The sequence below is a fragment of the Tursiops truncatus genome, chromosome 16, assembly GCF_011762595.2.
Source record: "Tursiops truncatus isolate mTurTru1 chromosome 16, mTurTru1.mat.Y, whole genome shotgun sequence".
NCBI lineage: Eukaryota > Metazoa > Chordata > Mammalia > Artiodactyla > Delphinidae > Tursiops > Tursiops truncatus.
Genome location: NC_047049.1, coordinates 30,296,767 through 30,309,673, shown reverse-complemented (window position 1 = coordinate 30,309,673; position 12,907 = coordinate 30,296,767). Strand labels below are relative to the sequence as shown.

The 12,907-nt window shown below is 52.7% G+C and overlaps 1 protein-coding gene across 1 annotated transcript in view; it reads right to left on the bottom strand.

Annotated features, from left to right (window-relative positions):
- The window catches only part of SLIT1 (slit guidance ligand 1), a 169,389-nt gene that overhangs the window by 42,287 nt on the left and 114,195 nt on the right, over positions 1 to 12,907 (bottom strand). The window contains exons 6-13 of the mRNA XM_033842299.2: positions 12,075 to 12,146; positions 11,382 to 11,453; positions 10,664 to 10,827; positions 8,162 to 8,309; positions 7,490 to 7,561; positions 6,903 to 6,974; positions 4,550 to 4,621; positions 3,681 to 3,824 (exon numbers count right to left, since the gene is read on the bottom strand). Coding sequence (XP_033698190.2) covers positions 3,681 to 3,824; positions 4,550 to 4,621; positions 6,903 to 6,974; positions 7,490 to 7,561; positions 8,162 to 8,309; positions 10,664 to 10,827; positions 11,382 to 11,453; positions 12,075 to 12,146 — 816 coding nt within the window. The remainder of the gene's footprint in view (positions 1 to 3,680; positions 3,825 to 4,549; positions 4,622 to 6,902; positions 6,975 to 7,489; positions 7,562 to 8,161; positions 8,310 to 10,663; positions 10,828 to 11,381; positions 11,454 to 12,074; positions 12,147 to 12,907) is intronic.

The window sequence follows — 12,907 nt, the reverse complement described above, 5'->3', positions numbered from 1 at the left end:
AACGTTTTCATTACATTTCAGTAGAGAATCGCATGCGGAAATATGGTCAAGAAGGTTTTTTTCTCTTAACTTATGTGGAACCCAAACATCAAAGCAATTAACATAACCAAGCTGGTGCAAATGATTTTCAACGCTTGATTTGGACATTTTGAGTATGTTGGCTATCTTCCTCGTGGTATAACGTTGATTGTTCTCAATTATTGTTTCAATTTGATCGCTATAAACTTCAACCGGTCTACCCAACCGTGGAGCATTGTCCAGCAAGAAATCTCCAGCACAAAATTCCGCAAACCACTTTTGACACATTCGATCAGTCACAGCACCTTCTCCATACACTGCACAAATCTTTTTGTGTGTTTCAGTTGCTTTTTTTACTTTCTTGAAATAATGAAGCACAGTATGCCAAAAATGTTGTTTTTGTTCTTCCATCTTCAATATTGAAATGGCTACACAAAAATTCACCAATTTTGATAAGTTTTTTGAAAAATGCACGCTGATATGACAGCTGTCACAATACAGTCTAACAAAATTGTTTCGAATGAAGTTAAAGACAACTAAGTGCTACTAGAGCAATCTTATGGAAAACACCGAACGCACCTTTCGGTCAACCCAATACATACTTGCAATATGAAGGAATCTCGAAAACATTATGCTAAGCAAAAGAAGTCAGTCACAAAAGATATATCACATAAGTCCATTTTTATGGACTATCTAGAAAAGGCAAATCTATAGAGACAGAAATTAGATTAGTGCTTGCCTGGGGTTAGGCTGGAAATAGGAACTGATTGCAAATGGGCACAAGGGATTTTGGGGGGTAATGGAAGACGTTCTAAAATTGAATTGTAGTGATAGTTGAACAACTGTAAATTTACTAAAAATCACTGAATTGTACACTCAGAACAGGTGAATTTTATGGTATGTAAGTTATACCTCATTCAAGCTTTAAAAAAAATTTTTTTTTTAATCTCTTGGGGCAAGTAAAACTACAAAATCAATACTGTGACACATGGCACTCAGCCACAGATCTTGGAGCTATAAACAAATCAAGCAAGATTTTGTAAGTTGAAATCCGCTCGGTTCTGACATAAGACTCGGCCAAGGGTTTAACTATCTGAGGCTGTAATAACAATATCTGATTGTACCTTGGATTTGCTTTTTTTTTTTTTTTTTTTTCGGTACGCGGGCCTCTCACTGTTGTGGCCTCTCCCGTTGCGGAGCACAGGCTCTGGACACGCAGGCTCAGCGGCCATGGCTCACGGGCCCAGCCGCTCCGTGGCATGTGGGATCTTCCCGGACCGGGGCACGAACCCATGTCCCCTACATCGGCAGGCGGACTCTCAACCACTGAACCACCAGGGAAGCCCGGATTTGCATTTTTTAAAATTCTTGTTCTAAATTGTACTTCAGTTGTCAATATATAAGAGTTGTTCACGAAGTTCAGTCTTGCTTTACAGCCTTAACAATGAGGTCAATTCTTAGGGTAAAAGCACAATTTAGGGGCAAGTTAACTAATTTCTCAGCGCCAGTGAAGAGATGCCTGAGACCAAATCCCTGCTCTACTAGATGCTATGTGACCTAGGGTGAGTCTGCCTCTGCCTCAGTTTCCTTATAAGTAAGGCAAGGATGAGAGAACCTTCATTCATAGGTCATTGTAAGTATTAAGTAAGATAATACACGCAAAGAACAGTGTCCTGGCCTTCAGTAATAAACCGCGGTGACTATCGCTATTATCAGTATTACTACTATTACCATCTCTCCTATGGGAAACCCTCCTGTTCTAACACTCTGCTCCAGCTTTGTGCCCTACTACTGCCTTGGTGGAAGTGGCCAAGATCTCAGGGATGGTACCTAGGAGGGCAGAAGCACTCCTGAAATCCAGCCAGGTAAATGGACACAGACAGAGCCGCCCCTGGTGAGCACAATCCATTTGATGTACTAGCTCCCTTTCCACCCTGAAAGCGAGACAGCTCCTCACATGAGATGCTCAGCCCCATTCCCCATCCCCAAGGCTTTTCTGCATGTGTGTCCCCGGCCCTGAAATCTCCTTAGTGCATTTCTCTCAGATGTTCTGCCAGCTTCGTGAAATAATCCACCTTTCCAATGTCTCCCTGTGACATCTCATTTCACATACTTGGCAAGATTTCCCCGTGGTGCTCCCTCCCCCTCTCCCTGGCTATAAGTAAATTAATTAGCAGTAGTGGGCTGCCGGCGGGTATGTGGGCTCTAATGAGTTTGTCTTCATGGCTGACATCCCTGCTGACGTGCAGGGTCCCAAGGGAGCAGGAGCTGTGCCTTCTACTCGATCTGTTTCACACTCATCCCAGCACTCGTGCAGATCTCAGCTGACAGAGGGCACTGCACAGCGGGTAAACAGTGGCAGGGCTGGCAACGCCAACAATGGCCACAGTAATATTAATAATAAATACCCATCAGGCACGCACCACAGGACCCACGGTTCAGCACGCTGAGTCACACTGCAGGCTCAGAACTAAAGATGTGGAATGTAGTGCCTGAGTTTAACCAAATAGTAGAAGAGAAGTTTCCCTATACAGAAGCCTTCCAGCTAAAAAATAAGGACTCCTTTAAAGTGTAACCGCAACAGCATTATCAAATGAAGAAGGAATGTTAGAATTCACATATCACCATTTCAGGATCCCTAATGAACAAGCGGGCCTAGGCATTGAAATCAATGACTGTGTTTATTACAAAAAAAAAAAAAAAACAGGTATCTTGAGCCTCCTGTTGAAAGTACACAATACTATGAAGTCATCTTGCCAGAAAAAGAAAAAATACCTGAACCTGACCCAAGCTCCTAGATGAAATTTTCTATCTGCAAGACCTAGAGAGAACAGAGGAACATGTGAAACTACACCACAGGGGATGCAATAAGCAAATCCAGACTGTGGGGAGCTCTATGGATCCAGTAAAGCAGTGTCTTCAACAAATAACGTGCAAGGAAAATGGAAATGGAGACCACACCCACAGATTAAAAACTTAAGTAACACATCAACCAGTATCTGCCAATTGTACTGCATAGGCATTTACTTATTTCTTTGTTTATCTATTTATTTATGAGGGAGGGGATTTTAAAATGCTTTTAATTTTTAAAAAAATTTTAATGCACAGAAATCTCTTGCATTCCTATACACTAACGATGAAAAGTCTGAAAGAGAAATTAAGGAAGCAATCCCATTTACCATTGCAACAGAAAGAATAAAATGCCTAGGAATAAACCTTCTTGGAATTGTTGCTCTTCTAATTTTTAATTTATAATCAGCATTGCTGTCACTGTATTTCATTTAAGACATTATCAACTGCAAGATGCACTATTATTTTATGTATTATCAAGAAAGAACAAAGTGCTGCCCATTAAACATGCCATCAATTGTCACATGCATCCCAATTCCACATTCCTATGAAGAAAGTGATATCCACATTTTATGAATGAGTAAACTGAGCCCCAGAGAAGCTAATTAACTTGCCCAGGGCCACGCAGCCAATAAGGATCATAGCTGGAATCTGAACCCAGGTTTGTCTAACCCAGAATCTGTCCTCTACCAGAGGCCATACCTGGTGAGCCAAAGGCACAGGCCAAGACCGCTGCCTGTACCTGGAGGCTGTTACCTCCCCTAGGTCCACTTGCTGGGGTGGGCGGAGGCGGAGGGCAAGAGGGCACTCACAAGGTCTGGATGGCCCGCAGGGAGGTGAAGGTGCCCTTGGCGAGACTCTGGATCTTGTTGTCATACAGGGAGAGCAGTGAGAGGTTCTGCAGGTCCTGGAAGGTGTTGGGCCGGATGCAGTTGATTTTGTTGGCATTCAGGAGCCTGTGGGCAGAGCCAGGGCCAGGTGGTGAGGGGAGAGGCACAGAATTGGACTCATCATGTCCTGGGCACCTTCCTAGGTGCCAAGCACGCGTTATGTCAGGGAGGAGCCCACGGAAGCAGGTGCAGGGGATCTGGCCCTCTGGGTGTCCACTCCACGCAGAGGAGCTCCGGCTGCCTTCTCTGTGCACAGGGACCATTTAGTCCCCCATGCTTCTCTCTTTCAAGGAACTGCTAGAGGTGCCCAATGGGATTCTGAGACAGCAGAGAGCACAGTGGTCAAGTCACCTCCCAAAGGCATTTGGGGGTATCCTTCTCCTCCCCTTCTGCTGGGTTTCCCAGGAGCTGAGAGGGAGCATTTGGCTTCTGTGCTTCTTGGGTCCTGGGAGAGAATCCTTGCCTGAACGCTCAGCGCTCAAGGAGGCTGACCTGGGCCTGGGTGTCCTCCTGCAGCAGACAGCTCTGTCCCCAACCACACCGAGCTCAGCAGGAACACAGTTCGCATCTCAGCGGCCTCTCAGCTCGGGCGTCCTGCAATCAGCTCTGCATCCACCTCTGCCTCCCTCTCTGGCCTCTGCAGAGCCCCCTAGACTCTCACAGCCTTGCCAGACCTGCCATCCCCCAAGGTCCTTGCCTCCCACACCCCAAAGAGGCCGAAAGAGAGGCCGGAGGAATACTGCCCCCCCTCCATGGGTCCCACCCAAGGTCACTCGCATTTGGGTCCTTACAGGAGCTGTAGGGTGAACAGGCCTCCAAACACTCCCCGGGGGAGGTCTGTGATCTTGTTCCCATAGAGGACCCTGGAGAGAAGGCAGCAGAAAGGAGAGTTAGAGGACAGCCCAGCAGGCCGGGGCACAGCTCTGCAAGTCCTGCCCACACAATGGTGCCACCCCTATGCCTTTCACATGCCAGGTCCCAGCAGTGTAGGCTTGTTATAACAGTGGCCAGCAGATGGCAGTAAAGTGCGACAGGAAGGGGTCGCCGGTCCCTACTCTGCACAAAGGTACCCTATGGGCTAGAGGCAGCATGATCCCCATCACTGCGGGAGCACCCCTCCCTCACTCTGCCCTCACACACGGATCCCACAGAAGCCTGTAAGAGCCCCTCCGGGGAACCTCATGGGAAATTAACCTGGTTGGGGATCCAAAAGGAGATTGTTCAAAGAGAAGAAAATCCCTAGGGCAGGAAAAATTAACATATTTTCAGGGAATTACAAGCAAAAACTGGAATGCCAGAAGGCACGTGCGGTATGAGCTCCAGCACGTCAAGCGAGTCTTTCCAGCACAGACAAAACACCAGAAGGAAACAGACCAAAGTGTTAGCTGCGCTGAGATCTGGCGGCAGGACTGCGAGTGGGTTGTTTCATGCTTTAGAATTTTCAAAGTTTTCTACATGGAGCATGAATTCCATATATAATCAGAAAAAATGCAAAGGTTCAAAAAAGACAGGCAGGCAAAAATGGGTTCAGACAGATGGTGAAAGCGTCATGGGGCCTGGGGAGGGGGGTGCATTACGTTCCAATCTCACAAGCGGCACCCCCAGCCACCCCCAGAAACATTCTGTCTGAGTAAAAGCAGAGTGCGCCATCTCTGAGATGGTTCTTGGAGGACGGCGTAGCAGGAGCTAAGTAGGATCCGGGCTGGCCCATGTGGAGAGCTCCAGTGTGGCTCGAGTGGAGGAAACAAATGGGACCGTAGCTTGGATTTTACGCAGCCAGCACCAGGAAGCCTCTGAGACATCATCAGACTCCCACTGGAAAGATCCCCCCGTCTGCTGTGTGGAGTAATGCAGGAGGCAGGCATTGAGGCAGGGGTACCAGGTCAGGGCCTGACCAGGCGGACACTGTCAATGTCCACTTTTTGCATGACCTCGGCATGAAAGTTCCTATATGGTGAGGGGGTGGCTGCGACCATATACCCATGAGCAACAGGAACCCACTTAGATGGGCTACTGTCATGTTCCAATTTAGGAGGAGATTCACTCACTTTTCAGAGGAAGACCCTGCATTTTGGCAGCCACCTTCAGGATCTCTCAGCCAAGGACAGTGACCCATCACCAGGCTGTCGTGCACAGCTGTGTAGGTTGCACACTGCACAGTTTTAGGGGTGCCATTCCCAACGGCCCCACGCACTACCCTGCACTCTAGTCCAAGAGAAGAGGGTGCACACAGAAGACACTGAGCTAGCGGCCTCCTGCACTGCCCCAGGGGGAGTTCCATTCTGTTCCACTTCCTAGGCCCCGAATCAACGCCCAGCCCATGTCCAACGCTGCCAAGGGACGGGTGAAAATACTCATTCCTAAGACAAATGAATGGCCTCCATCAACAGGGAGCCAGCCTGACTATAGGACACCCTGAGTTCACTCTGTATGGAGACAAAGTACCATGGGACCTCAGAGAGTGAGGGGCTTAGTGACCCTGGGAGAGCGAGCAAGGGTTCTTGGAAAAAGAGATGAAGTAACATTCCCGAGATTAATTTTCAATGCCGCACAACGTTTTGTAGATTGATGGATCCCCAGCAAACTGTTGAGGGAAAGAAAATACTGGACAGGGTGGGGGAGGCAGGGGAGGCAGGAAACACTCTTCACAATCACTCATTACAACTTGAGATCAGAGCACGTTTGGGACAAAAGATGTAAGCTGAGGCAGATTTCACAACTGGAGCTGGTGGTTGCCACCATTATAGGACCCAGGCAAGGCTCAGGACAACGGAGCGCTGGGCCTCTGTGGGGAGGTGGGGCCAACATGAAGGCTGGGCTGAGTCAGATGACTGCCACAAAGAAGGCTGGGAAAATCCCCACCGCAGAAGGGAGAGCATCACAGTGGTCAGGGGCAACAGCTCTGCCTAGCTTTTCCATGCACTCAGCCCTTGACTCCCTCCTCCCCCTCCCAGCTGCAGAGGGTCCACAAAGAGGAAGGGAAAGCTGGGTACAGCCACCCTGGTCACTGCAGCCAGAGGGAGACCCACTGAGGCTGTCTGTGCTCCTTCTCTAGCGCCCACCAGAGGGGCCCTGAGCCCTGGCCCTGCCAGCCTCCGTGAGGGATGCCCTGGACCACTACAGAGCCTTGGCACTGCTACTCACAGCGAGTTCAGGGACCGGAGGCCCTGGAAGGCGTCGGGTGCAATCTCCGAGATCTGGTTGTTGCTCAAGTCTCTGCAAGGTGAGCAGAGGAGAGACGGTGGCTGAATCTCTCAGTGGCCACCAAGTCCTGCCTGTCCCCCCTACCTCCCAGACACCACAGGAGGGCAGGGGTTTCTTTGAAATTAGGAAAGAGAAGGGCCAGTTCCCCATCCACCCGAAAAACCCACGACTGGCCACTATTTCCCTGTGCAATCCAAGGGTCACGCACGGGTGGGTACCCTAGCTTTCCCCTGCACACACCCCTCCCAGCCTCAACTGCTTCTATGGGTGCCCAAGCTGAAATGGTCAGCTCTGGTCACGTGCCAGACTCGGACTCAGCATCCTCTTTAGGCCGCAAGACAGCCCTTCGAGGAGGTCGCACCACCGCCATCCCCATGTCACAGGTGAGCCTGGTAGGAAGGCCAGATGATGGCTTTGCCGGGGGCTCAGCCACGGCAGGCAGAGTCAGGACCTGCCCCGGGGCTGCGGCCTGCCTGCTCCAGGCTCAGCCCCATGCTGACCCCCAGGAAACAGCAGGAGGCACTCACATCCTCCGAAGCTTTCTGTAGGGAGAGAAGGCTCCGGGGGGGATGGACTTGATCCCATTGAGCTCCAGGCGGCTGCAGAGAGAGAACACAGAGGAAGGACAAGGGCACGTCACCCCACCCATGCCGTTGCCCAAACCAGGCCCTTTGCCCGCCAGCCCCTGCTCCCACCCTCCATCTGGAGGTAGGGGGGCTGTTACAGGCAGAGAAAAGCGACAGGTTTTCGAGCTCCATTATCCCAGGCTGCCATGGCTGAAAGGGGCTCACCAATGATGCTAATACTAAGAAACCAATGCTTTTTTTTTTTTGGCCGCACCACGGGGCTTGCAGCATCTTAGTTCCCCGACCAGGGATCGAACCCGTGTCCCCTGCAGTGGAAGCGAGGAGTCTTAACCACTGGACTGCCAGGAAAGTCCCTAAGAAACCAATTCTAGCAGACTCACCCAGCTGGGCTGGACAGATGGACCACAGAGGGATACGCCTCTCCAACCCTCCAGAGTTGCCAGCCTTGGGCAGACAACTCGGCCCAGCTGAGGCAAAGCATGTCTTCTCCGTTTGCACTGAGGGGCCTCAGGGCAAGCCTTGGGGTAGCGCCCGCACTGGCTCTTCACTGGCCCACCACAGCCTGGCCTGGCCGGAGGGGTGCATCCCAGCGCCTGCCCTGCCTGTACTCACATCTCCGTCATGGTCTCGGGCAGGTTGGCAGGGATAGCGGTGAGGCCTTTGCCACGACAATCCACAATGCCGTTGCTACAGGTACACATGGCTGGGCAGGAGCCGGAGGAGAGGGTGCAGGAGGGCACGTGCCCCGCCTCCCCCTGGCCTGTGGAAACAGTGGGCTGTGACCTCAGGGAGCCCTGGGCCAGGACCTCCCTTCCCAGATACGGACTGATGGATGGGGACAAGGTGCTTCTCTAAATGAGGATGAACCAGAGGAGATCACCAAGGACCATGATGTAACTCTGCACGTGCCTGGTACATAGCAGGTACTTGTTTGCTGAACTTGAATCTGAACATAACTGTGCTACATGAGCATGTGATTTGCACGCTAGGAAATCCTACCCTCAGTTCTGAGGCTCCAGGCTCTAGCCCAAGTCACTCAACACTTCCAGCCTGAGTATGACAAGGACCATGTTTATTGAGCGCTTACTCTGTGCCACATGCCATAATAAGTGTCGTACATGCAGTATCTCATTGAATCCTACTGCAAAGAGCATGACATCATTGTGGCCACTTTACAGGTGAGAAAACTGAGTCCTCAACATTCATTAATTAGCACATGAAATTCACACATCCTCCACGTTAATTAATAGCACATGGAATCTCACCACATAGGTGGTGAGATCAGGGTGAAGCCCAGTGTCTGATGTTAAGGACCCACACTTTTTAAAACCGAGGTATCATCGGTTATAACAAGTGCACCATCATAAGTGTATAGCTGGCTGCATTTCCTCATGTGGGTACGGCCACAGAACCGCCCCCCCCGACATGGAATATTTCTATCACCCAAGAAGGTTCCCTCATGCTCCTTCCCTGAGGTAGCCGCTATTCTGAGACCTGTCACCAAAGATCTGCTCTGCTCCTCTGTGGGCTGCACATAAAGGAAAGCAGACGGCAGGCTCTCTTGCATCTGGCCTCTTGCACTCAACGTAAAATCTCCGAGATTTGCCCATGTTGCTGTGTAGTTTGTTCTTTTCTATTGCTGACTCATAGTCTATTGTACGGATATGCCATCATTGGCTAATCCAGTCTCCTGTTGGTGGCCATTTGGGCAATCTCCAAGCCTGGGATATTATGAAAAACACTGCTTGGATGTTCTTGGACATGTGTTTGGCAGAACATGTGCACATACCTAGCAGTGGAGCTGCAGAATCACGTCTCACACACGCCGCAGCCCTGAGCACGGCGGTGTTTGAGCGCAGTCTCGGGGGGCTGCCGGTGCTGAGGAGGAGGGGACAGCCCCCCCACCCCCGAGCCTCACCCTGAGGAGAGGAGGCCGAGCTCTGTGTGGCTGGCGGGCTCAGATCCACAGGCTTGGGAGGAGCGGGCAGCCCCTAATCCTCTGTCACGGATCTGTGAGCCGGTCATTCACTCAGCAAACATCCCTTGAGCATCTATCTCTCTGTGTCAAGTGTGAGCACAGTACTAAGAAATGGCCAGAGAACACAGCACACGTACCCATGTTTTCATGGACTTTGCGATCAGTCTATGCGGGACTCCCTCTGGGGCCAGGGAAGGCTCCCTGGGCCCTGCAGGTTGAGAAGGGAGCAGCAAGGCGGGGAGGATGTAACCAGCAGGGAAACAGCCTGCCAGGAGGCCAGGGTGGGAGGCACCTGCTCCCGGGAGGGGCAGAGGCAGGCACGACTGAGATGCACCAGTGAGGAAGCCACCAGGCAGAGGAGGCACAGATGACCTCGTCCAGCCTCGCAGAGCTGGAGGGCAGTTTGGACTCTCCTAGGAGCACTGAAAGGCCAGGTAAGGACAAAGCAACAGTCAGCAGCCCAAACCTGTGGCTCTCTTCAGGTCTTTCTGGCTGCAGTATGCAGATTGGAGGGGCCAGAAAGGAAGTGGGGTGGCCAGGCAGGCGGCTCTCCCAGGACCCCAGGTGGAAGACGGAGGTACAGACTCTGGGGTCCATTTCACTTCGAACCAAGGCTAGAAGGCCCAGTTTAATGACTTTTCAAGATAGCAGGGGTGAGACAATGGGGGATGGGAGAGGGGGTAATAGGAGGGGGCAAGAAGGGGGTGGAGTGAGGGATGGGAGGCGAGGGCGGGAGTGCTGGGTAGAAGCAAAGAAGCAAAAGGGAGACATTGGGTAGAAGGGATGGGACAGAAGGGGACAATGGGTGGGGACAGGAAAGAAGTGATGGGTAGGAGACAGGAGGGGAAATGCAGTGGAGGCAAGAGGTGATGTGGAGACAAAGGTGATGGGTGAGACAACGGATGGGGAAGGAGAAGGAGAGCAGTGAGGACAGGACACAATGAGTAGGGACAGGAGAGAACACGAGCGAGGGTAGGAGACGGTGAGATGTCCTCACCCCATCCATGGATGAGGACCGGAGGTCACGGGTGGGCCAGATGTTAATGCGTGCTGACAGGAGGCTAGTGGGCGGGAACAGGAGGCGGGGCGGGGGCAGGCGAAGGGCAGCCGAGAGCCCCGGCAGGGCCTGCACCCACCTGGGCAGCTGAACTCACTCTTCTGGACCTCGGCCACGTTGAGGCCGCGCAGGCTGGCAGGGCCCGAGCACTGGGTGAAGAGCCCGATGGTTGGCCGCTGCCTCAGCCACTGGGAGAGCCAGGCCAGGTGGCAGTCGCAGAAGAGGTGGTTGGAGTGCAGGCGGCTGCGGAGGGGGGTGAGGGAGCAGACAGGGTGGCTCACGACCCACCTGGGCCCCCAGCCCCTGGCCGCACAGTGGGAGCCCCTTCGCCCACGGGGCAGGGGGCCGAGCCCCTGGCGCTCCACTGGGTCGGGGCCCGGCCTACACCCCGTCAGCTGCGCGGCTCAGCCCCGACTTGGGGATTATCTGCAGCAGCGGGAAACTTCCCAGCAGCTGTCCCTTCCCCCCAGCGGGCTCGGCGGGTGCGAGGGGCACCCCTTCGGCTGGAGTGTGCCCAGTGAAGGTGCATCTCACTGAGCTCACGTAGACCCACTGCCCAAATCACCTGACTCATCTTCAAACACAAAAACAAATCATTTGTTGTCCAACGAAGACATCAACTATAAATGACATTCGACATCCTTCAGTTGTAGATCACCTCCCCCTCCCCCAACTCCACTCAGCCCCCGCCCTGAGGTGGCCTCCGGGGGTGCAGAGGAGGCCGAGCTCCTTCCACTCTGCCCCCCAGCACCTCCCCTGCTCGGCACTGTGCTCCCGGCCGCCCCAGACTGACTCACAAGGTCCGCAGCTTGGGCATGTGGTTGAAGCTGGACACGGGGATGGTGGTGATGCTGTTGTTGTTCAGAGTCCTGAAAGAGGGAAGCCAGAGTCACTGAGCGTCCGCCCAGCGGTAAGCCGCGTGGGAAAGACGGGCACAGCTTCTCCCTCACGCTGTGGCTCACAGTCTGCCCTCGAGGTGACCAGCCCTGGCCTGGACCCGGGGGCTACGCCGGAGAGCCACCCTCAGGGAGACCCCTGAGCTGGGACAGTGATGAAGAGGCAGCTGCACCACAGACCCCCAGGCTGGTAGGACAGGGGAGGGGGGGGCACAGAAGGTGAGAATGGGTGCAGGCTCGGGCTGACCTGGAAGAAAGCGTGGGGTTTGGACAGACGGAGGGAGAAAGGCGAGGCACTGCAGCCTTGAGTGTTAGAAACTCCAGAGAGACACAGCCACTTGCCCTGGGCTTCATCACGAGCAGTTTAAGCCTAGGTCACACTGTCACAGGCATGACCCCAGGAGTACACGCCCTTCCGTCCTTGGCAACAAGTCTAGGAGAGCAGACAGCAGGCCTCTGCCCTGGGCCTGGCACCCACCTCCCAGGCCTCCCGCCTCCTGTGGGGCTTCCCCGCCCAAACGCCAGCTGCTTGGGCCTCAGCGTCCATGATAGCCAGCTCTCCTGCCTCTGTTTCCCTTCCTATGTTTCACTTACAGCACTTCCAGCCCCCGCAGAGCCCGGAAAGCTCCTTCCTCAATGCAGCTGATCTGGTTCTTGTCCAGCTGTCTGTGGAACAAAGGAGGGTTATAGAGAGGATGGCTTGTTGCCTACAGCGGGGATGTCCAGACATTCTGATCAACCACTCCATTAGTTTAAAAAAAAAAAGACCTGACCCCAATCATTTGTCTAGTACATACGTGTTGATCCAAATAGTAAATGTTAATAAAAGCTTAAATTCTTTCTCATTTTTAGTTAAAACAGTAAGTATAAATAAGTTATATTATACTCCTCTCCCCAACCTTGCATATTTCCTGGGGAGCAGGCACCGCCCCCACTTTGAAGACCACCTAGAGGGTGCTTGCTGGTGGCTGTACAATCAGAGTCTGTCACAGGAGCCATGGCAGCCACAGCCGGCAAACAGAGTTCAGCCTGAGTGCCAAGTGAGACCGACTCACAGTGGCTACCTGGACTGCTGCTCCCAGAACAAACTGAAGCTGTGATTGGGCTCCTTGGGAAAGAATGCGGTGATCAATTACCAATGTCTACTACAGGCACGAGGGTCAGGGAGTGACAAGCGTGCCAGGCATTTGCCAGCACCATGGCAGTCAGACCTGGGTTGGGGTGGAGTGTAAGCCTGGACCAGAATAAATTTGAGTCATAGAAATAAACCATTATATTTAAATAGCATTTGGCTTCCCTGGTGGCACAGTGGTTAAGAGTCTGCCTGCCAATGCAGGGTACATGGGTTCAAGCCCTGGTCTGGGAAGATCCCACATGCTTGGCTGCAGACAACTAAGCCCGTGCGCCACAACTACTGAGCCTGCGCT